The 26286-nt window shown below is 34.1% G+C and overlaps 1 protein-coding gene across 1 annotated transcript in view; it reads left to right on the forward strand.

Annotated features, from left to right (window-relative positions):
• Mgat1 (alpha-1,3-mannosyl-glycoprotein 2-beta-N-acetylglucosaminyltransferase) overlaps positions 1-26286 on the forward strand; it is a 79408-nt gene that overhangs the window by 47899 nt on the left and 5223 nt on the right. The window contains exons 5-10 of the mRNA XM_081735833.1: positions 3393-3623; positions 9077-9215; positions 13520-13748; positions 16721-16825; positions 23550-23640; positions 25734-25904. Coding sequence (XP_081591959.1) covers positions 3393-3623; positions 9077-9215; positions 13520-13748; positions 16721-16825; positions 23550-23640; positions 25734-25904 — 966 coding nt within the window. The remainder of the gene's footprint in view (positions 1-3392; positions 3624-9076; positions 9216-13519; positions 13749-16720; positions 16826-23549; positions 23641-25733; positions 25905-26286) is intronic.

Below are 26286 nucleotides of genomic sequence, written 5' to 3' on the forward strand. Positions count from 1 at the left end.
TTGTAAATGGAATTACGTGTGCTGAAGCGCTGAAAATATTACATAAGGCTTACGGTGAATCAAAAACACGTGCGTATGAGTGGACAGTGCATTCAAAAGCGATCGAGAGGTGGTGAAAAATTTGCTTCGCTCTAGTCGACCATCAACGTCTCCCAGTGAACTTAAAATCGCTAAAGTAAAGGAAATGGTGACTGAAAATTTTCGTTTAAGTCTGAGAGAGATAGCTGCTGAAATTTGTGTCTCTCACGAGTCTATTCGTACCATTTTAAACTATTGTATTGCTGCTCGACTAGTACCAAAGGTCTGAATTTTCTGCAAAAACAAAATTGCGTAAGGGTTGCTGAAGACATGCTAGAATGAGTCAATTCCGACCCGACCCCACATTCATAAAACGCATTATAATAGGTGATGAAACATGGGTGTACGAGTTTAACATGCAAACCAGTCAACAAGCTTCGGAATGGTGCCTTCCAACTGAGCCGAAACCGTAAAATAACATTAAAGTCGATCAAAAGTGAAGGTAATGTTCACAGTTTTTTTTTTTTTTTCGATTTTCACGGTGTTGTGCACTCGAAATTCTTGCCAAAAGGTGGGACAGTAAATGAAAAATATTATCTAAGCGTTATGCGGCGTTTGAGAGCGCAAATTCGTCGAAAACGACCATATTGTGGAAAGAAAACTCATGGATTGTGCACTACAAAAACGCACCATCTTGTAAAGCTATCATTGTGAACGAATTTTTGGCCAAAACCTCAACGAATCTTCTCGAACAACCACTGTATTCCCCAGCCGATTTTTTTTTAACTTAAATTATCGCTTCGAGGCACCTGTTTTCAGTCGATAGAAGACATCAAAGAGAATTCGTGGCGAGTACTGAAGTCGGTTCCGGGAAACGTGTTTCAAAAATGTTTTGATGATTGGATTATTCGTTGGCATAAGTGTATTATTTCGGAAGGGGCCCACTTTGAAGGCGATAAAATAAATTTGGATGAATAATGCATATTTTGTGTTTTATTGACCAATTCCCGGTACTTTCTTGTCTGTACTTCCCGGTACTGTCTTAATGTATATATGTCGTCATAATACCCAGCTGATGTAGAAAGGATGTAAATGAACTTATTTTTCAACCATGTCAACCAATGGTATGCTCTAAGGATACAAAGGCTAAATAATCCTACCTCACTGTTTCCTCTATATATCCATAAACGTGATTTCTTCAATATTTCAGGAAAGAAGTGGACCATGCAAACTTTAAAATTACACTGTAAAAATTATTTTAATCCAAGTAGGCTCTGTTTATGTTTGGCGGCTAAAAAATCAGTTTGCCAACTATTGTTCTTATTTTTATTGTGTAAATTATAGTCTAACAATGTCATCTGAACATTCTTAGTCAGATTTTAATTTTAAATTTGATTATTTTAATAAAAATTGATTCGAAAACTTTTATCTTTTAAAAAATGTAGCATCCTGACTCACGCAAAATTATGATTTGTTAGCCTCAAATTTTTAGAAAGAATGTATTTTTTATACCTAATGTGTTTTAATATTTGAAGGGTAAGGGGAAAAAGAAGGAATGTCTCAAACTGCATTTTCGAGAAAATGGCGTTTTAATATTGAAAAACGCGTAAAAAGAATAGGGTTAGTCAAATCTTTTGCCCCTTTTAACATGGACATTTCTACATGTACGCATGTATGGCATATACAGTCAAATAGTACTAAGAGTCACCAACAAATAGGACAAAACACCCAATAAATCACACACATGGACATTCCTTGTTTTTTACCCTTACCCTTCATTTCATTTCGTTATACCAATATAAGGCTCGTTACATATGCAGACTTCGTATATTCCTGATGAAGAAATATTAGTGGAATAGATCTTATAATTATTTAATAGTTTCTCCGTATTCGTTGAGTGGGGGGTTTAATATTGTATCCATGGAGTATAGATTATAATTTTGTAGTTATATTTGGATCTAAATTTTTGAGTGGTTCCTGGTGGTGGTTCATTTTATTTGTATTTCTGTGTTGTTATCTGTTAATAAACAAGAAAGAGTTCGGTGCTCCAAGGAGGAAAGAAAAACCGAACATTTAGTCAGTTGTATGACTAATTGCATACTTTATTAGCTCATCAATCTCTCATAATACGCAATACTTTCCTTCACCAAATGTGTCTTATGAAATTTTAGGTACTATTCTTCCTTTGTTGCCGGGATCGGTGGCGGGATCCTGTAATCTAGTTTTGTTGGAGGAGATAGAATTTGAGGACTAACCTATACTGTGGGGTTGATCTTGCATAATATCCTGTGCACCCACCAACTGTGCTGGATTCCAACTGCGTTCCAGGTTCGGGGCTCACGTTAATAATAGTAGGTCGTCTTTCATAACCTCGGTATTGCATAAGAAAGCGAGGTACAAAAACTTGAATTCAAACTTTCTTCCTGCAACATTTCGTCAGTATTTTGCAAATATTTACCTACTAATTCATTCATTAGGAGGGTACAATGGCTTAGTGGTGGAGTGCTCACCTCTGGTGTGTGAAGTCTGGTTCGATTCCAGCTTGCGCAAAGTGGGCTCTGTGGTCGGCGAACACCGTGTGCATGGTTTTTTCGGGGTTCTCCTGTTTCAACCCACTTTCTTCATTCCATTATTTCATTTTATTATTATCATCGTCATCACCCATCTTCCATAGCCTCAGTACATAATCGCGGGATGTTGAACTAGAAATTTCATTTTATTTAATTCATTCATTTTGAAAAGTTATATTAAAAGGCTGTTGTAGTATTGTGAATAATTAAAGCTAAAATACAATATCTTGTGGTGTAGTCAATGAAGAACCAAACTTAGCTGCGGCTTAAGGTTTCGTAATCAATATATAGTTATAAACGATTATATATCCACGTGTTATTTCAAGAACAAAGTTCTTTTAATGGAGATGATAGTTAAATACACCAATTCAATGCTACATAAGTTGAATATAAACTAATTATTTGCTGAGCTAAACTATATATTTTCATTAAAATTCAACACGTGTTACAGTTTCGCCAACTAACTCTTTGGCTTCATCAGAAAATATGTGATACAGTATACAGTAAAGAGTTAGTTCGCAAAACTGTAACACGTGTTGAATTTTAATGAAAATATATAGTTTAGCTCAGCAAATAATTAGTTTATATTTAATTATAACAAAGCAAAGCTTCTACTTATGGAAAATACATAAGTTGGAATTTTAAATACAGAGGTTAAGTTCGTGAAATAGGAGTACGCAAGAGCTTATGCTTTTTTTTTCTTGTTTGTTTTGTTTCATAGAGAAAAAAAATTACTCAGTACAAGGTATATAGCATTTTCTGTAATGTAAGTGGTAATTTACTTTTCTTCCTTTTTTGTTTTAGGTTGAAATTCCTGAGAAGGCAAAGAAAGTGTCCTCTGTGGATGGGAAGAATCCTGTGATAGCTGTGCTTGTGTTTGCTTGCAATCGAGTGACTGTGAAAAGATGCATAGACCAGTTAATCAAATATCGTCCTTCAAAGGAGAATTTTCCTATTATTGTTAGCCAAGATTGTGAGCACCAAGCTACCGCAGATGTGATAGGATCGTATGGTGATCAGATCATTTATATAAAGGTACCAATTTGTTGTGTTACATTTAAATGTATGAGTAATATTAAATTCAAAAATAACTACTACTATGAAGTACAGAAGTAAAGCAAAGCAGTAATAGATCGAAGTTAGGTTGGCATCTGATGTTTAGAATCGTATGTGTTCTATCTTATATTGTGTTTTGTGGTGAGAAATTATAGCGTGTGTGAGTTTTGATAAGATATTTCCACATTATCTTACTTCCTCTGCAGTTTTTTGACTATGACTAAATTTTATTTTATCGTCCTCTCGTCCATGTAAACATGTTTCCTCTCGTCCTCATGTCCACTCATGTAAACATGTTTTTAGAAACTTGTTCGTGTATTATTTCTTAGTTTTATTGACTGTTTGCAAACTGTTTCCCAACAGTTTTCAAAATGATGAAAGTGTACTGGAAACATTGAATTAAAATAACACTAGAAGTTCGATTACAAGGAAAATGATAGGATTAGTAGAATTAGATCTTATTCGGTCTCCGATCAAATGGAAAATAGGAAAATATAAAAGTAGGGTATTACCGTGTTTCCGAATAAATTTTATATTTATTTGATGAAAAAATTTCCTTGTGGCTACGTAGATAGTCGCTACTGAAAGGGATATTAAACTCAAATCTAACAAACTAATTTGATGAAACACTACATTCCGTTGCAATTCTGGGCTCGGGAGTCCAAGGCTTCTTCATGAAAGCTAATTCTTGGAGCAATTCATTTGTTCTGCGTCTTGAGGGTTGTTTCTGGAAGAGGCGAGTGAGGTGTTAGTGCTGCGGCTTTGACATTTATTTTCGTAAAGTAATCAATATATTCATCCTTACGTGAGATTTGACTTTCTACAGTTTAGATGTTTTGCAGTTGCCAGTGTAATTGAGGCGTGTTTTCGGTTCGTCGAGTATTTCTGAAAAACTCTGTCTGGTAGTAGTTTTTCAGGGGGAATATTTTAGCAGTTTTTTCCATCATGGATTAAAGGTATAAAGTGGGCTTTCGATTTAAAGGGTATTTTGCTCAAGGTATCGAGGTTTTCACAGTGGATAGTTCCTTCATCATGTCATGGGTTTGGTAGTGCGGCGAAATGAAACACACCGAGGAAGGGACAAGAGAGACCTTGAAGTAATTTGGTACAAGGACGTTAAGCTGGATTGTCTTTCTCTTTTTACATATTAAATAATAGCAATTAATAAGGAAATAAAGTCACTACCTTAGCGTATTTGGGTAACTTCAACATCTTTGTCGAGACGAACAAAACCTGGAGTGTAGGAATCGAGTTGCTGAATTTTTACGTGTTGATCCTTGATTTCTTCATCCAGTTATTATATTTAACTTCTCCTAAAACAATACAAATGTTACCATCACTCACAAATCACAAGAAATTATATTCTAATAGCAAGTTGTTAAAAATACCACAAATATGTTTCCTTATAACTAACTATGTTTCTTGAAACACCAGGTCACAATCATTATTCATTGTTGCCAATCACTTTTTTGTTCAGTTCCTAAAAGATATTTAAAATTGCAAATAATAATAATAATAATAATAATAATAATAATAATAATAATAATAATAATAATAATAATAATAATCAAAAAGATAAAAAATAAAAAATCTTACAATTATATTATTATTATTATTATATCAAAAACAATCACTCACAGCTAATTGATTACATAAATATTTTAAATCTATACTCGTGTGTATATATATATATATATATATATATATATATATATATATATATATATATATATATATATATATATATATATATATATATATATATATATATATATATATATATATATATATATATATATATATATATATATATATATATATATATATATATATATATATATATATATATATATATATATGAAATCGATGTTGTATGTTGCCTTTCCACGGCAAAACAGCTGAGTCGTATTAAATGAATTTTTGAACATAGGTAGCACTTGAGTCGAAATATAGTTTATTATTTCACTTTGATCCGTGTAACGTGGGTTCCTGTCACCACGGCATGGCGCGTCCTCAGGTTGCGGATCGAGGAGAAGGCCTCTAGATATAGAGGTTAGCTGCCAATATACTGAATAAGCAGTCGCGGACAGACGACTAGGAGCGGTCCTTCAGCTTGGGGGTTTGGGTAAGGCTAACAACCTCATCCTGTAAAACAAGGCACTTGTTCAGAAATATTCACAAAAGCCTCGGACAAGGACTGATAACTTGGCACGACCTCAGCAAAAGAAAATAGACATGAGATTTGGAACATGGAATATTAGAAGTCTTTATAGAGCAGGCGCGTTAAAATCCGTAACGAGTGAGTTAGAGAAATACAGGATGGACCTAGTAGGAGTTCAGGAAGTTAGGTGGGAAGGAAATGGATCTGTGAATTCCGGAAATTTTACGTTCTTTTACGGGGAAGGAAATAAAAATCACCAGTTAGGAACAGGGTTTTTCGTTCACAAACAAATATTACCAGCAATTAAACGGGTTGAATTTGTTGGGACGGTGGTGTGATATTATTGTTTTAAATGTACATGCCCCAACTGAAGATAAGGATGACGATATAAAAGACAGTTTTTACGAAGAAGTGGAACGGATATTTGACCAACTCCCGCGATACCATATGAAAATTCTATTAGGGGATTTCAATGCTAAGGTAGCAGGAGAGTATATTTTCAAACCGATTATCGGGAACGAAAATCTGCATTAGGAAGGTAATGACAGCGGTGTTAGACTCGTGAACTTTGCAACATCCAAAAACCTAATCGTGAAGAGTACAAAATTCCCACATCGCGACGTTCATAAATACACTTGGACATCACCAGACGGAAAAACATAATAAAATTGATCACGTTTTAGTAGATAGAAGAAGGCCATCTAGCATAATTGATGTCGGTCTTAGAGGGGCTAATTGTGACATTGATCACCACCTGGTAGCAGCGATAATACGAGAGAAATTATCGTTGAATAAAGGTAATATTCTATGTCCGAAAACGGAGAGATTTAATTTAAAGAAAATAGAAGAGAGCCAGGTAAGAGAGGAATAGCAGATTAAAGTTTCGAATAGATTCTCGGTTTTAGAAGATTCGGAGTGCACTAGTGTTGAGGATACCTGGATTGAAATTAGAGATAGTATTAAAATTTCAGCAAAAGAAAAATTGGGACATGCGGAAATACGTAGGAACAAACCATGGTTCGACCAGGAATGCATTAAACTAGCAGAGAAGAGAAAACAGGCAAAAATACGCTGGCTACAAAATCCCAATGAAATAACTACACAAAATTTCGCAGATATCAGGCGGGAAACTTAAAAACTTTAGAACAAAGAAACGCGATTTTTTGAAAGCTAAAACTAAGGAACACGAGAAAATAAAAACATTCGGGACATGTATAAGGGGATCAGCGAATTTTAAAAAGGCTATCAACCTTGTGCTTATATATTAAAGAAAGCTGACGGTACAGTTCTCACTGACACGGATATCATCTTAAATAGATGGAAACATTTCTTTGACGATTTGCTGAACACGCAGCCAAAAACTAATGTGCGCGGAGAAAAAGAGATACACACCGCAGAACCGTATATTCCAGAACCCAACCGAATAGAAGTAGAAACCGCTATAAAGAAATTAAACACAAATCTCCGGGTGTAGATGAAATTCCGGCTGAGTTAATTTTAGCTGGAGGCGAAAAATTGTGGAACAAGATACACAAACTCAATCTCCTTATCTGGAACAATGAAGAACTGCCACAAGAGTGGAAAGAATCAATCACCGTTCCAATTCACAAGAAAGGCGACAAAACTGACTAATAATTATCGAGGCATTTCTTTTGTCAACATTCTATAAAATGCGTTGTCGTCATTTATTTAACTTTGTTCTGGAATACACTATAAGGAAAATCAAAGATAGCAACCAGGGCCTAGAGTTAAACGATATTCACCAGGTTATGGCATATGCTGATGATGTAAATTTAATAGGGGATGATAGGAGAACAATAGAAAGAAATGCAGAGATCTTATTAAACGCTTACAGGGACATGGGTTTAGAAGTAAATGCAGAGAAAACTAAATACATGGAAGTGCGTCGGGACTGTAATACGGAAAATTGTGGATGCGTTAAAATATTAAATAATACTTTTGATAAATTGGATACTTTCAAATATCTAGGATCAATATTAACAGACGAAAATCATATTCACGAAGAAATTAAATGTCGACTAAAAGCAGGGAATTTGTGTTACTATTTGGTTCAAAACCTCTTGTTGTCGCGAATTCTGTCGAGAAATTTAAAGCTTAAAATATATAAAACGATAATCATACCTGTTGTTCTGTATGGTTCCGAAACATGGTCACTTACTCTGAGGGAAGAACATAGACTGAAAGTATTTGAGAACAAGATCCTGAGACGAATATTCGGACCCAAGAGGAACGGGAATGGAGAATGGCGGAAACTTCATAACGAGGAACTACATAATTTATACGGTTTACCCAACATTGTTAGGGTCGTCAAGACTAGGAGACTTAGGTGGGCGGGTCATGTAGCTAGAATGGAAGAAAGTAGAAACGCTTTCAAAGTCTTGACTGGAAGACCAATCGGAAAACGACCATTAGGAAGACTTAGGCGTAGATGGGAGGACAATATTAAGATGGATCTCGCAGAGATAGGAATACAAAGTAGAAACTGGATCCAATTGGCTAAGGATAGAAGTCAGTGGGGAGCTTTTGTGAACGCGGCATTGAACCTCCGGGTTCCATAGGCCATAGAGTTAGTTAGTTAGTTATTTCACTTTGATAATCAGCTGTCTGTTCATAAGTTGAGATAATGATAATTAAAGTGTCCATTGCATTACGATGGAGATAATTTTATCCATTGCTGCGGCTGGTCATTGCACATGTACATTGATTTTAATTTCTGTAGAACTTGTACAACGTTATAAGAGTTGAGTTGATTTTAATGTCCCTTCCAGCTATCAACGTTGTAAGAAAGCCATTAGACCACTTCCTGTGCTATTTCTGTTTTTCGTTGTTGCGTTATTGTCCCATTATTTACAATGATCTATTTCACCTTATTTGTTGATTTTCCTGTATTTTCTTTTAATTTTTAAGTGTTTTCGTTAATTTTCACATTATTATTATTATTATTATTATTATTATTATTATTATTATTATTATTATTATTATTATTATTATTATTATTATTATTATTTTAGTTGGGATTTTATTTCGTTTAGCTGATACCAGCGTAACAAGTTGAAAGAAGCCAGTAAATATTTTCATTATTATTTGCGTATTTATTTATTTCAAATATTTATATAATACAATTAACATAAGTTCGTTCACTTTTATCTTTATCGTGCAATAACTAAATAATTTCTGTGACCTATATATTCATTTCAATAATTAATGATATATTCCCCTGTTAATAAAATGTATTTTTTCGCTATTGCAGCAACCAGACCAAAGCGACATTCCAGTACCACCAAAGGAAAAGAAGTTTAGCGGGTACTTCAGAATTGCCCGTCATTATGGTTGGGCTCTGAATGAAACTTTTTTTCATTTTGGATTTGATACTGTTATAATTGTTGAAGGTATGTTGTTATTTACTTAACCTCTTTGCTTTAAATTGACAATAACTGTACAACTAAGGTAAAGACGAAGGTATTTACTTAACCACTTTTAAAGAAGATTTGATGGCTTGGAAGATGGGCAGATTAAGAAGTAAAGTAACTGGAAAAATATTTATATATGAAAAACAGGATCTCTAGGTTTGTAGTAACATGTATGTTAAAAAATTGTAACAATATAAAATAAAATCCTGTAATATGGCTTCTTTCTTTGGAAATTATGTGATCATAACAATTTTTACTATACCTGTTACAAATTAAGTGAAGAAACCTGCAAGTTTATTCACATTGAATGAATCCATCTTATTACTGTCCATTCATTTCTTAACCTTCAATTTCGACTGTAATTCTCCCTGTGCTCAGGCTACAATTTTTAGATAGAAAAGAATTATCTTTATAAGAGATTCGGAATCGAGAGATTTTTTTTATGAAAATCTCTATGAAACTATGAAACCTACCGTAGTCAGGTCAAGACTTTGCTTAGGAACTGGTATGTGCACTATCCAAATATCAATGTTTCAGAATCTTGAAGTACTTCCGCAACAATTTTTATAGAGGTAGTTGGTGAGTACTTCAAATTATATGCCCGTAGCCAAACTTCCTGTACTAAAATTGTTGCATGAGTACCTTAGGATTCTGAAACATGGATATTTGGATAGGACACATAATAGTTCCTAAGTAAAGTCTTAATCCGACTACAGCAGGTCCCACAGTTTTGGAACTATGGACCATTAAAGTTCATTTTTTCATGTTTTCGGCAGCCTATAAGTCCGAAAAGAAACATGCGTGCGCCCAGGTTGGTCTATATTTTTTTTGTTTTATCTTGGTGTCAGGAATCACTTCTCAAACGTTATCGGTGTTGTTTGGAAACACCCTGTATAAATTTCAAGAGGATGTAATAATAATTTTTAGATCTAGACCATGAAACATCTATATCGATATAAGTGCATTTATTTTTATTATTCTTTTCTGTTTGTTTGTGTGAAAGAGAATTATTTCCATGTGGTCCCATGTAAACTTTAAAAAAATCAAAACATAGTCTTCAGAGCCAGACCGTGAAACTCCTCAATGACTTACAGTGTTCATATAATAATTGTGTGTATGATCACGCATAACTTCGACGTAGACGAGACAATTTTATGATTCTTTTTTCATTTATAAGAGTATATTTTCCTTGTGGTTCTTGGAAACTTCAGAAGCATCTTACAGTAATCTTCAGAATTAGACTATGAAATTCTTTAACGGCTCACAGTATTAATATCATACTTAACCGACATCATTGTGTACATGTTCACCCATAACTTCAACATAGATTATACTTTGATTATTTTTTTTAGTTTCAAAGTGTATACTTTCTTGCAGGTTTCACATAAATTTTATCATAAACAATGAAAGTCTTTGGAATCAGACGATGAAACTCTACAGCAGATGGTAGTGTTAATACCGTGTGTATGATCATCTATAATTCCGTTCCGTATTCTTTTATGCTTATATATATATATATATATATATATATATATATGTGTGTGTGTGTGTGTGTGTGTGTGTGTAAGCATAAAATAATTTATTACCATTATCTATATAAAAAAATTGAAGCCTGTGCCAACCCAGATAAACGAATATATCATAAAATTATCATCCAAACTAATTTTATATTATGTATTAATTCGTTTGGCTTGGCACAGATTTCATTTTTTTAAATAGATAATGGTAATAAATTATTTTCTGCTTTTAAGTCCAAATTCATCAGTCATGCGTATCCTAAGGGGGAGGAACGGGTTCACTTTATAGAAACCTATTCTCCCCGTGCGAAGAATGGGCATTTCAGCTAGTATATACTGTATGTACAGTATACATGTAGTGGCTTAAAAAAGCATTTTCATTATTTGTAAGAACTCTTAATACAATCAAAAAACTATTATTTGCGTATGGAGGACTGAAGTATATTTCATAAAAAGCCAAATTCAAGGATTAGTAATACCAAGTAGTTTTGTTGGACTATTAGTATGTAGTTGTGTTGAGCGGAAATGTTCTTCTTTAGTTGTACACGAATATAAATAATAATAATAATAATAATAATAATAATAATAATAATAAATATGAGTGGATGTCTTTTCGATTCCATGTTGAAATCTTATCTGAAAGTATATGCTTATTACACTAGTTAACAAAGGTTTTGTTACATAAAAGGAAATACCTGTTCTTAAAGGAACTTTTTGCGCTGAATTCGAATATGCACTCGGTTTTTCTCCATCACGTACGATTTTCCCGTAACAGAGGGATTTTCGGGAAAATCCCTCAAAAATTTCCCTTTTCGTTTATTTTACACCCCAAGATCTTGTCCCCTTGCATATACTAACATAGAAATTATACCTAAGTATACTTTGATTCATATTTAACAAACCCTCCAAGTTTCGTAATAATCGCTTTATTCTTTCTAGAGAAATAAATATGTTTGTATGTATACTGTGTGTACTGTTTATTGCACCTTATAGTAATGCTTTCAGATCTCTTAAGTTGAGGTAAAACGTTTTGCTTTATTACCACAAACACATATATAAAATATAATACAATATAATTTGCAAGTGTGACAATTTACAATAAACAATAATACAAATGTACCAAAAGGTCATGAAAAGACAATCAAAACTATCACAATATATGAAACTTCCTTGGGTTACAAAAACGTACACTACTTCCTTCTTTTGTAAGAAATGTTGCATTCTCTAACAAGACCCCAACAATAGTCCCCCATCATTGAAGGATCCCATCGTCCCTGGTACCTTTTCTCCATTGCCATTATATCTTGGTGGAATCTTTCCCCCTGTTCGTCGCTGAGAGCACCTAGGTTAACAGGAAAGAAGCTGAGGTGGGAGTGCAAAAAGTGGATTTTTAAAGACATCCTACAACCCAACTCTTTGTATTTCTGTATCATGTCCTGTACGATTTCTGTGTAACTCTCAGCTTTGTTATTGCCCAGAAAGTTGCGCACAACACACTTAAATGCTGTCCAGGCAGCTAGCTCAGCACTATTTAACTTGCTGTCAAAGCTATCATCAAGCATTAATTTCCTAATTTGGGGACCAATAAACACTCCCGCTGAAATCTTAGCATCACTCAGGTTAGAGAACTTATCTCGCAAATACTTGAAACCTTCACCAGATGTGTCCATGGCTTTGACAAAGTTTTTCATAAGTCCTAACTTGATATGAAGTGGCGGTAGTAATATCTTATTAGGATCTACCAAAGGAGCGTATTTGACGTTGCATTCTCCAGGTACGTAATTCACTCTAGGTTCCCATTTCCTTCACTTCATAATGTTTGTCATCAGCTCGGCTATCCCATAAACATAAAAACCATTGTTACTTCGTGTAACCGCACTGCAGTCCTAATAAAATACCAACTACCTTGAGATCACAACATATTTGCCAACAATGGTCCTTGTAATTTATAAGATTTAGCAAAGTTTACATGGTGTCATAGGATTCCTTAATCTTCACTGAGTGCGCAAGTGGTATAGAAGGTTTTTTTTATTTCCATTATGTAAAAGGACAGCTTTAAGGCTGACCTTTGACGCGTCGATAAATAACTTCCATTCTTCTGGAACGTAAGGAATTCCTAGCTCCGCCATCAACCCATTTATATCCGTACATACGCACACATTATCTTGCATTGAGAAATAGCTTGAAAATTGAACATGCCTTTTCCTGTACACTGATATGTTCGCTTCTGCATCCAATAAGTTCCAAGTGTGTTGTTGGCTATTGTAAATATTCATTTTTATGTCTGTGTTTGTAGTAATAAAGCAAATCGTTTTTACCCCAACTCAGGAGATCTGAAAGCATTACTATCAGGTGCAATAAACAGTGCACACAGTATACATACAAATATATTTATTTCTCTAGAAAGAACAAAGCGATTTTTACGAAACTTTTAGGGTTTATTAAATATGAATCAAGGTATACTTAGGTATAATTTCTATGTTACTATATGTAAGGGGACAGGAGCTAGGGGAATAAAATATCTGAAAAAGGGAAATTTTTGAAGGAATTTCCCGAAAATCCCTCTGTTACGGGAAAACTGTACGTGATGGAGAGAAACCGAGTGCATATTCGAATTCAGCGCAAAAAGTTCCTTTAAGATCAGGTGATTTTTCTCATGTAACAAACAAAAAGTTTAAATTTGTTAACTAGTGTTATTATTAATAATAAATTGTGTATCTATGTGTACCTGTTTCTATACACAAAAGCTTATTTCCCTCCTTTCAGATGATTTAGATATCGCTCAAGATTTTTTTGAGTATTTTCTGGGAACCTATCCCATCCTTCAGCAAGATCCAACGCTGTGGTGTGTGTCAGCGTGGAATGACAACGGAAAGGCTGATTTAGTGGATGCAAATGCTCCTGATCTCTTGTATCGCACAGACTTCTTCCCAGGTTTGGGCTGGATGTTGAAAAAGAACTTGTGGGAAGAGCTTAGTCGCAAATGGCCCAAAGCGTAAGTACGAAATGAAGATCTCTGAGGAAGGGTCTTGTAACGTGGTTAGCGCAGTGGCTAGCGCATAAGTACAGTAAGTTTGAGTCTGAGGTTTGGTTCTCGGTTCGTCCCGCTGTTTCATTCGTTAAATTTTCATTGTATTTGTACCTTTAAAGAATATGGTGTAAGGGAAATACATTGTTTCTCCCATTTACTAACATAGTTCAATAAGAATGTTTTTGTGTTTGAATAATTTTGGTGTAAATTATATTGTTTTAAACGAAGATACCTTTAATGATGTTACTCTCAAATAGAAGAGAAATTTATTTTAGTTGAATAAAAATTTAAGGAATTTTATTATCATTCCCATTTTTTTTATGTGCGCAATTGCCCATTCATCATAGTTGAGAACGAATGCTGTTAGTTATGTGAAGTACGAAGCAGATCCAGCATTTTCTTTGAAATGATAATTATCCAGAAGTAATATAGAATGCAGCACTATGCTCCATTTATTTTATTATTGGTTAAATATATAAACATTGACAGTGACTAGTATTATTTATACATATAAATAAATAGTGTAGTTATATAATTATTTTAAGGAATATGGTTGTTTATTTATTGGTTTATTTCTGTAAGTAAACGCGTTCGTGAGTCGGAAAGTGGAATGCAAAGCATCTTACAAAGGACTATGACAAGAATGGAGTTAATTTGAATGCTCGTATAAATCATAAGAAGATTATACTTTTAACATATATTCTTCAACTTGTTGGGTTTCTCGTTAAAAATAAAGTTTTCGTTATACTTTGTAATAAAAAAAACAAAAATATTTTTTCAATCGTTTAGTACCCGACAGAGGGAAGAATCAGTATGTCAGTAGGTTTTCTTTCTTCAAAGTTAGAAAAAAAATTCTGATTAAAAAATAAGAATCTATGTCAAGTACTTTTCATTTACAAAGAAAATATTTAAGAATGTTCTTTCTTTTTAGTTTAACCTCCTACGTTTTTGTACGTGGGTAAAGGAGACGGTAATAACAATGAACGAAATGGCAGAGTGAAAAAGTAGACAGAAAAACCCCGAAAAAACTCATGCACTGTGTACGTCCACCACAAAGCTGGGATCTAACCACGAATTACATGTGAGCACTCTGCCACTGAGCCAATGACGCTCCATTGTGAATGTGTGTGCAAACAGAAACATATCCTCTTGTTAGCTTTGAATTATGTTTAAGAACTCTTACATACCGAAATTATAATGTATAGTATTTTTTGTTTTTAATTGTACATTATAATTTAATTTTACATTACATAATACATACAAGGAAATAGTACAAATATAATTTATAAACTTACAAAGTATGCTATGCATACGTGTGGGAGATCGTATAGAATGGATATGTTTCTTCGTCTGTGGACAGATATCGGAGCGAATGTGCTAAGCGAGAGAGTAAGAAATAACTTTTTTAAATATAGGTTTCAAGAATTGGTTACATCTCGTCCCGTAACCCTCCATTCAAACCGGACATTGTAGAAGTTAACCAGTTTCAGCATTCATAACTGTATATGAAAAAATGGAATGGGAGAAACAGTTTTTTATTGTAGATCCAAGAATAGATCTAGCTCCACCCTTCTCTGTCTACTAAAACGGAAGTGGTAGAAATATATTACCACTTCAGATTTCCATGTTAATCGCCATAGAGCAAAAATGATGAGAGATAGCGAGAAATGATTCAGCTTCCCAAGAATAGGTTTCATTCCATTCTTATTCCTCTATTGAAGTCGAAAGTAGTAGAAATGAACCATTACTGATCGCCATAGAGCAGAATGGTGATAAATAAGTGAATTTCGTCACTTCCTGTCACAACGAAAGTGTGCCTTATCAAAACTTAAATTTTCGTTTTTAGACAATATGACTGCTAGTAAAGGAACATTGGCTAGTATATAATTTATCCAACACATTTTCTCACCTTCCCCACGTTGTACTGTTTATTATTTAAAGGTTTCTGGTATTGGAAATCTAGGCAAAGATTACAATTTTCTTTTCCATTTTAATGTTTATAGTACAACGCAAAACATCACAGTTGTAAGTTCCACACCATTTCCTTGGGACCCACTGGAACAAATTATACTGGAAGTATGTTATACATGACACAGCCATAGATAGCGAGAAGCCTGTGTGTCTGTGTATATGTTAGCGACTCGGGAAAACATAGTGATATACCACATTTTTTAACTTTCGAGTAAACTGGGAAGGAAAGTTCAACATTCCCATGTAATTCAGTGCAATGACACGTATCAAACAAGCTTTCCCTGGCATCTGCAGTTACATTTCCGAGATTAAGCTACCTACATACTGTCTTGTGGTTCGATTACAATCTATATCCCTTAATAACTTAATTCCATTGGAAATTATGCTTACTACTATGTTCGCCCGAGCCGCTCGTGTTTTTTAGTGTTACAAGAATAGGTTCCATTTGTGCCATTGTCTTTCCACTAAATTGGAAGCGGCAGAAATCTACTAATACTTTTCGGTTTCAATATTGATTTACATAGAACAAAGACGGTAAATAGGGAGCAAGAAACGGTATTTTGATATGGATCCTGGATTCCAAGAATTTTATCCCAGCTATTTTTCTACTGAAAACCGAAGTGATAGAAATCTATTACAGTATTCCGGTTCCAGTATTCATCTACAGAGACCAAAAATTGTAAGAAATAACGAGAAATGCTTTGGGGTAGGTTTTTTGATAACAGGTCAGCTTTTTAATAACAGGCTCCATGCCCGACTTTATTTCTATAGTGAAACCGGAGGACGTAGATCTGACATCTCCAATTTCAATGTCGAATTTATATCCTAAAAGAAGTTTCATAATATGAAATAAAACCCACTTGTTTGTTTATTTTCATGATTTTTGTCATTATTCAATCCTGTAGTTGTAGTTTAGAATTGCTGTTATTTAACATCGTATTGTACGGTTTATGATTTAATTTCAGATACTGGGATGACTGGGTAAGACAACCACAACAAAGAAAAGGACGAGCGTGTATACGTCCGGAAATTTCAAGAACGAAAACATTTGGAAAAATAGGTGTAAGCAAGTAAGTTTTTTAAATACAGATTTTCACTTATTTGTTAATTGTTAAGCAATAAATATAAACATCGGCTTCTTGTACAAGACCGTCTAACTTTATGATGGAGCAAATCTTGCGAGATTCTTTTGTTCCTCTAAAATATATGTTGTTTACTTCGTTGTATTCCTTTTAAAATAATTTAAAACACAAACATGTTGAATGTAGTGATTTAATGTTTTAAAGCAGATAATTTAATTATTGATAACCAATTGTAGAAACAAAAACAACTTAATATTGAAGAGTATAATTGAAATTCAACACCAGCACGTATTACATATATTGACTTAACTCATAGGATTTTGTATTAATCTTCATGTTAATAGAATTGTTAGCATAAATAAAAAGCAGGTGAAAAGAAAGAAAAACTATTTCCTGACACATTAATTAAAAGCACGTTCACGTACATTCAAGCGCCCTAGCAATTCATTTTCTTTTGGGCGTATAAAATTAGCATTACACATTTTTGCTTTGGTAGAAATATTTGTTTCGTATTAAGGCACAAATTAGTGCAGTGGTTTTGAAGATTATTTTATGGCTAGAGATACCTTGAGATGGACTACATCTCATCTTGGTTTCACCAAATGCTACTGGAAACGCATTCAAGAACACCCAATAGGAGTTTGCGGATCTGGCCCATAGTTGATTCATAAAAAAAGGTAATAGCGATTCCATTATGGCTCTCGTAGAATATCTTGGAGCAGGTTATGCGGTGTGTTGAAAAAACATAAGGCCTCATCTTAATAGCACACAAACGTGTTAGGGTAGAATAGATGGTCGTACAAATGATGACTGTGTGTCTGGGATATGATATCGAGAGTGCTTAGGTCACATGTGCTCGAGAGGGCTTAGGTCCGGATACCTATCAGGATAAAAGACAAGTACCGCCTAAGTCACTCTAGATTGCCCTGGCGGAATAATGAAGGCGTTGTCGTGCTGAAAAATGAGTTCCACAAACTGTCCAAATAAGATCCGGGGATAGGGCGTTACAGATGTACGACGTACTGATCATACTCGCCGAACGAAAGCCAGAGTCAAGCAGAATGTGCAGCTTATTGTCTCCCTCCAATACCAGAATAACATGTCAGTATGAAGAAGACGAATGCACACTAGTTTCTCACATACCTTCACGTATACATACGCACACTGTGATAAGATTTAAATGTTGTGGGTTCGAATTCAGCTTCTCTGTAAACTCATGCACTACTAAACCTCGGATGTTTTATATGTATAATATGCATGAGCTACCAGGACAAGATAACTCGTGTGTTACATGTTATCATGAGACCAAAGTAATGCGATTGCTTTACTTTCTTCCCCGACAGATTACACAGAGAAGAAAGAAAAAAAAAAAAAAACCCACACAAAACAAAAATTTTAACTTTAAAACGAAAATTCAGCATTACTATAGAAAACAAATATTGGGTTGATTCCATTAGCACACACACACCTGTGATAGGATCTTATGCTAAATATACGAACTATCCTGCAGCAAACATAACCACACATCATGGGAGCAAGCAAGAAGTAACGTAATATGTACATTTCTTGTTCAGGCATTTTTTAGACTCCCAAACTACGCTATACATAAATGTCTGAAGTCCTATAGAGTATCTATGTCCATCCGTCAACACTATTAGAGCAAAAGCGGTAAGATATATCAAAAAGCGATCTCCCGAGAATATATTCCATCTCCTCCGTTAATCCTGTATTTAAACCGGAAAGTAGTAGAAATAACCATTTCCGCTTTCAACGTTTATAGCTATAGAATGAAAACGGTAACAGAAGTGACAGTCAGTTTGCTAGAAGCGTTTTTTGCAAGTGGTTGAGTACTGCAAAAATAGTCCCATCTTCTCCATTAACCCTCAGACCGAAAAGTGCTAGAAATCAATCATTTCCGGTTTCAGCGTTGACTGCCAGAAAACAAAAACGGTAATAAATAGCAATAAGCGGTTTTTTGGCAATCGACTCAGTGTCTGAAGATAACATATCATTACCCAGAATAATACCAAACCTGAAAATGGTTGAAATTTACTAGTACTTCTGGTGTCAGCATTGATTGCCAATTTGCCATAGAACAAAATCGGTAGTAGATATCGAAATGCATTTTTTTGCAATCGATTCAGCGACCCGAGAAGAGATTCCATCTCCGCCAGTAACAAACTATTCAAACCAGAAGTGGTAGAAATCAACCTTTCCGTATCAAGGTCGATCGTCATAGAACAAAAGGTAATACATAGGAATAATCGGTTTTTGTAGTCGATCCATCGCAAGGCAACAGACAATCACTACCTGAAACATATCGTAAAACTCATCTAATTTGTAGTTTATAAAAAGAAAGCAAAAATAAATAAGAACGAGTAAAAGGAAATAATCGAAAAAAAAAAAAAACGCAACTATTCCAAATTAATTTTCATTGCATAGAAACAATTACTTTTCTTACTTCATTAAATCGGCCTTCAACATTAGCCGGAAAACAGACATGCAGACAGAGCATAAAATTAAAAAAAGAAGTTCAACGAAACTGCAAACCTAAAATGAAAACGCATTGAAAAAACCGTTCTCATCGCCAGGAAATCAATTTGCTAAAATATGGACGCTTCATCGCTCGAAGAACGCCATACGAAACTACAAATAAGACCAACGATTTGTAACATTAATCTTTCTGCCTCCAAAAATCTGTCGCGCAAGATCTCCGTGTGCGAGCTCTTCCTTATTTGTTTAACTTAATCATTAAAAGACAAATTTAATATAAGGAAAAAGATGTCCAATAAAAAAAAAAAAAAAACTGTTTTACAATTTTTTAAATACTTCAAAATATTTAAAAAATACCCTCAACATCCTCCCAAAAAGAGGGAAGTCACCGAAAACATCGCCCTCACAGAAGAAAGAAAAGAAAAAAAAAAAGAAACAATTGCTAGCCGCCTATGATGCTGGGACCCCAACTCCTCATTGGTCACCACTCAAAATTGAACTTCTAGCAATTTTAATATCAAATAAATTAGAGAACTTTCCATTCATCTTTATGAACTAAACAAGTGCCACCGAAAAACTTCTACAAACTGTGTAGTAGTGAAGTGTTTGTGTGAGTGTTGGTGCCGATTACAACAAACTGAAATAAAAAACTTTAAGTCCGTAAGTAGTAAGCATTCATTAACATAAATCTAAATCTATTGCAGTTTCTTTACAAATGCCTATAACTCTGCTCTCCCGTCTAAATGTCTGTTTTAAAACTAGGTGTTGTTTTCAGTCCGACACTAATCAAAATTTTTCCTAAAAACTAAATTCCAAATTAAATTCATTTTAAAAAACAAAGGTACTCGCATTAAGCCTCACACACTACCTTTGCTATTAATAAATGTTTCCTTTTGCTTACAATTTCCTCCACAAAATTTATATACCCTTTATTTACTCTCATAATCTCCTTCGTAAAATAAACATAAAAATACGTTCTAAATTTGTAAGTATAAAAACCTCATCTAAAAAAAAGCGTCTAATGTGCGCTGTGCCTCAATAGCATAGGCACACAGCGTGGTGCCGAAACCCGGATATTGCTAGAACTGAAAGTGGTTGTAATTTATTAGTACTTTCGGTTTTAAACTTACTTCCATAGAGCAATTTTTTGTTACCAATTTAGTGTCCCAAGAATTAGTTAAGTCTCAACTTTTATTTGTCTGTTGAAACCAGAAGTGGTGAAAATATGATTTCCAGTGATAACACTGATCGCATAATGGATAAAACGGAAGTAGATAGATAATTTTGTACCAGCCGGCCTCTGGCAGCCCTTTTATACAATCACATTTGAAAACATTTAATTGCACAACAAGTGTTCGTTGGGGTTGTCCTGGCATTATAGACGCAAATTGTGATCCATGCAACTATGTATATACATCGTACTGTTCGATGATATTTCAATTATTAGTAGTATGTACTCTACGATGGCAGTTATTTTGGTTCTTTAAACAAACATCAACATGCTCCTACATACTCACATTCCGTTATGCAAATTGCTGTAGAAACAGGTGATTTATATGGGATGCCCTTTTCATCAGTACATATATATATATATATATATATATATATATATATATATATATATATATATATATATATATATATATATATAACCAAGTAAAGATAAACTCTGTTGTCAGTTTCATGTATTATAATAATTATTATTATTTTCTAGCCTCTTGTCATTATATTTGAACGAGACGAAAACATATTTTTTAGTCTCAGAATGGCATATCATTGTTCTGAATTGTATAATATACGTCAACACATGTATATGTGATTCTGTTTACGCATCATTATGTAACTTCCTATTGTATGATTCGCGTGGACAAATTCTTTTCCAACACAACAATTTTTGACATAGTATGAGTTTTTGGATTTTAGGCTGCAGCAAGTAATACTTTTCCCTGACTACTCTGGTACTACATCAGATACTTCTTGGAGTATAAAAACTAAGGTTTTTTCCCAAAATGTCAGTCAGTCGCGATTAGACAGTAATGCTGTCTGTCAGTCTACTAGAGATTAAATCCATAACAGACTGTTGTATGGTGTCCATAATAGCACAACTTATACGTAACATTTAACTAAGTTTGCGTAGACAAGTAGTGCGTCTCTCAGACTTCAGTTATCCAACAAAAATGACCAAGAGAGTGTTTCGAGGTTCCAGAATAGAGAACAGCTCATCGAGTCATAAAATCCAGTTAGTGTAAGAGAAAGATCAAGTCCATGCCTTCACTTTACAAAATGTTTACACATACACAATTATGTTAATCGAATGCATACTACTCAAAAATTCTAAATTATGCTCAAAACTACGGCTTGAGTTACTTATTTATTCATGTTCTGTAAAAAGAGTAATTACTACCTTAAAGATGTTATTTCTCACCAAGATTAGAAAAAAACCCTTCAAAATTCCTTCAAAAGAAACGGTCGGTCATAGAGACATATCAACATATATATCAAATAGTCTAAAAAAATATTGATTCGTTTATATGTGTCCTTAAATCTCACGGTGTAATTGCAGCAGCCAGCCCAAACGTAATTAGTCATCTAATAGTTGAAGATAGTAGATGTGCCAAAGTTTTGGAATTCTTATAATTAGAGGTAAAGTGTGCGCTGTGAAGATGATTGAACTTTCCGGCAATACTATGCTACATTTTATAATTTTATTTTGATAAAGACACAAATGCTGGACAGACCCGGGAACAAATTTGTGCTATTTATGGACAAGATACGTCATCAAAAGTAACAGCCAAAGATAGTTCAGTCGCTTTCGTTCTGGAAATTTCAATGTCTAAGACGCTCCTCGCAGTGGTTTCTGTAGATTCGCAGACACAACCAATGATCTAAACACCCATCATCAAACTGTGTTAAACCATTTGGAGATGACAGACTACAAAAACAACCTTGACGTTTGGATGCCCGCTATATTATCTGATTCAAAAACATTTGCCCGATCAAATTTCTGTCTGCGAATCTACAGAAATGTAAAGAATTCGGGTTGTTTTTGAAGCAGTTCATCACAAGTGATGAAAATTGGATAAAACCTACTGCAACAATGTGCGAAAAAGATAGTAGTTGAAGCGAGGTGAAGCTCCACAGTCTGTGGTAAAACTCACATTGACGCCCAGGAAGGTTATGATATGTGTTTGGTGGGATTGGAAGGCCATCGTTATCACGAGCTGCAGCCGCCGGGCTGAACGATGGACTCGGACCTGTACTGTCGACAGTTAGCGCGAGTGTGCTCAGCAATTCAAAAGAAACAGTCGGAACTGGTCAACAGAAAGGGTGTCGTGCACCACATTGACAATACTGGACCGCATGCATCCTTAATGAGCTGTCAGAAATTGAGATAACTTGACTGGCAGGTATTAATGCATCCACCGTATACCCCAGACGTGCCACCGTCAGACTATTATTTGTTTCGATATCTGCAGAACTTCCTGAATGGTGTAAGTTAGTAGAAGAATCTTGTGAAAACCACTTGTCACAATTTTTTGACCAAAAACCAGAAGTTCTATAGTGACGTGGTCATGGCGTTAGTGAAGAAATGGCAAATCATCATCGAACAGAGAATGGTGCATATCTGGTGTCATTATGTTATTCTCAAATCACAATGTATTCTCTAATCTGACTTCTAAACACTCAATAATTTTAGACAACCTAATATATAATATGTGTCCTTACAAGTTCAGATATATTTCGGTCTTGAGAAGTAACCATATAGACAAACTATTGAGTGCTCAGCGTTTCAGAAACTTTGAATCCATTTATTTTGCGTTTTTCCTCCTGAAAATGTCTCGAGTAAAGAAACAAAAATTCAAAGTATTATGTAAATTTATTTACATATTTTTTTCCACTCACGAATTTAAAAATACTTATCAGGCACATTTTTTTTCTGAGACAAGTATGGCTCACCCATGGAAATGTTGCGATTATTCGAGTGCAAAAGCCTCTTCACTTTGTCAAAAAAATTTATAAAACTCTTCTGTGTAGCCGTTAAAATATGGTAAACACGCTTTAATATTTCTCCGTAGTAACTGGATACACAGAACAAATATGTTACGTAGGAGCAATAGTGGTATTTCTTAGAAGTAATGTTTGAAAAAGACACCATTGATTTTGCTGCAGTTCATATTTTGGAAAATTGTAATAATTCATGTACTTCTTTTGTTTTCAGTGGTCTTTTCTATGAAAAGCACCTGAAGTATATAAAACTCAATGATAAGTTTGTGCCTTTTACTCAGAAGAACTTAACGTACCTTTTAAAGGTAAGATAAAAAGTATGGCTCATCCGTAGAATATATTACAATATCTTTTGTTATTCATTTTAACCATGCACATGGTTTGTATGTTAGAAATCACAAGTATTTTCTTGGATTTACTGTATATTTTTATTTCATTACTCATGGATTATTCTGCAGTGTCAGCTACAGGGTTTTTCCATCTGCCAATTTCTCACCCTTGTTGAAAATTTTAAGAATATTGCCTTCTATTTATTATATTTTCTCTCTATCTCTTTTTTTTTTTTTTTTTTTCAATGTTGTATAGTGTCTATGTGTTATTCGTTTAGCATTTTTCTAGTATGTGATAACGATGAGTAGAAGCGTACACTGGTACCATGAAACATTTCATTCTGCACGGTAGTTTCCGGTGGTTCACTGTTTGACCAAGGCATTTTTTTTTTTTTTTTTTTTTTTTTTTTTTTTTTTTTTTTAAATGCAGATGGTGTCACACGCAACCCTCCAACTTCTAGCTTCCGGCGTAAGCATACAGGAGTTTATAGTCTCACTCCAGTTGTATGTATACTGTTTATGTGGTACTTTATCTCTTGATAACTACTGGCGGGATCTGAACCGAATTTCTGTATGCTCCCACGTTAGCACGGAGCCGAGTAACATTTCGCGAAGCTTGAGCAGGCGCGATAGCTGAAGTGGGTTGCGGGTGGGGAATGTAAATAATAATTTCGAACACCGAAAACAAATTGTTCATGGTAACTATTATGGTGTTCTTATGAAATGGCATCCTATCTTCTTCCAATCCCTCCAAGTTGTCTCGTCTGCGCAATATTCAACTTTAAAATGTGCAAGTCGTCTCCGCGCCATCCTGTATAGGTATTCTCATATTTATGCATCGTATAGTTTGGGAGTAGTGGTTCAATCTCATCCGTTTCATGTTGCCTCAGTGCTGGAAAGGGACTATTAATTCCAGTCAGTGAATCATAAAAGGAATCTTATATGTAGTAGATGTTGATATCATTGGCAATATCGTATGGTTTCCCCTAAAAGAAATTGTAACTTTACCGTCACATTGTCTTTAGATGTTTAAATTCAGATGAATTTTCATACGTTATTTTTCCCTCGGTGAGTGGTCACGTATTGGTAATCTCGTACTTCAAGCTTTCCGAGTCTCATCATTGCGGTCTTCCACTGATGTTTAGAATTTACCAGTTCGTGTGTTACTGTCGCAAATACCAATCAAAGAAAACTAACTGATCATTCTAGGCCCTATTATCTGTTCACAATCTAAAGATGTGATATAAATGGAGAGTGTAGGAAAAGAATGTGCTTTGTCTATTGCCCAAATATTTTGGACATAGTTGATTTTCTTGCGGTAACAATGGTGACTGCTGCGCTCTTTTTACCTATACATCAAATCTTAAACCTTCAAGTTTTCTCTTATCACGTTGTTTGAAAATAGCAAAAAGCATCATTTACACCAGACAGTGCACCACCAGGAACAACAATAACAAGAGCAGCTAATTATATTATTATTATTATTATTATTATTATTATTATTATTATTATTATTATTATTATTATTATTATTATTATTATTATTATTATTATTATTATTATTAACTTTTGTTGGCAAAGCATGTTCTTTTTCTGAAATCTTCACTTGCTTCCATATTCGACATCTACCATGACTACAGTACCATCGAATGGATACAATTCTGATTCAAATATTTCCGTTTTCAGCAGATATTAAGCCATAAGAGTTTGAGCTTTTGTGTTTTATATCCTTATGGAGCACCTAGGTTATGAAGGATTGAGCCTATTATTAAAGAGGGCTCCGAAGAATCAATAGGTGCGCAGGGCATCGTGTAAGATCAACTCTTACATAAAAGTTGGATTGCAGAACCATGCCTCCGGTCCCAGCTATCAAGCTGGTGTACAGTTGTCTGTAATATTGTAATATACTGAGTTTATATCTTTAAGTTTATTATGTTCATAGTCAAAAATATGGTGAGTTAAGTGTTACTTGTGTATTTTTCTTTATAATATTCGTAAAATATGTATGTATAGAATAATTAGTTGAATATTATTTTTCTACGAACATCAACTATTTCTTTTCATTTCAGGATAATTATGACGTCCAGTTTGTTAAACAGGTGTATGATAGTCCAATTGTAACAGTTATGGAATTGAAAAGTAACTCAATTGTGCATGAAGGTGCTGTCAGGATACCTTATCACACAAAAGATATTTTCAAGAAAACAGCCAAAATATTAGGTCTGATGGATGATTTTAGAGTGAGTAAATTTTTTAGAAAATACTTTTAAAATTCGCTGTCATTTTGCACTACTTAATTTTACGAAATCTATAATGTTTACAGCTAATTTCGTCATTTTGTTATCTTCGTTGTACTAGAATATACAAACATACCCATTAAATATGTAAATAATCTTTCTTTTCTTCTTCTGCTACTACTACTACTTCTTCTTCTAATAATAATAATTATTATTATTTATTGATTCAAATATTTTTATTATTACCATATACATAATCCGTTTTATGGCGTGTTGGGCGTTAGAGTTTTGATGGAGTTCTGTGTGCAATTTGAGATTAGCTTGTAGCACTGAATGGTAGATAGTTGATTTTTCGTGAGCATATTTAACGCAATTGTATCCATTT

The sequence above is a fragment of the Thermobia domestica genome, chromosome 13 (genome assembly GCF_964235325.1).
Source record: "Thermobia domestica chromosome 13, izTheDome1.hap1.1, whole genome shotgun sequence".
Lineage (NCBI taxonomy): Eukaryota > Metazoa > Arthropoda > Insecta > Zygentoma > Lepismatidae > Thermobia > Thermobia domestica.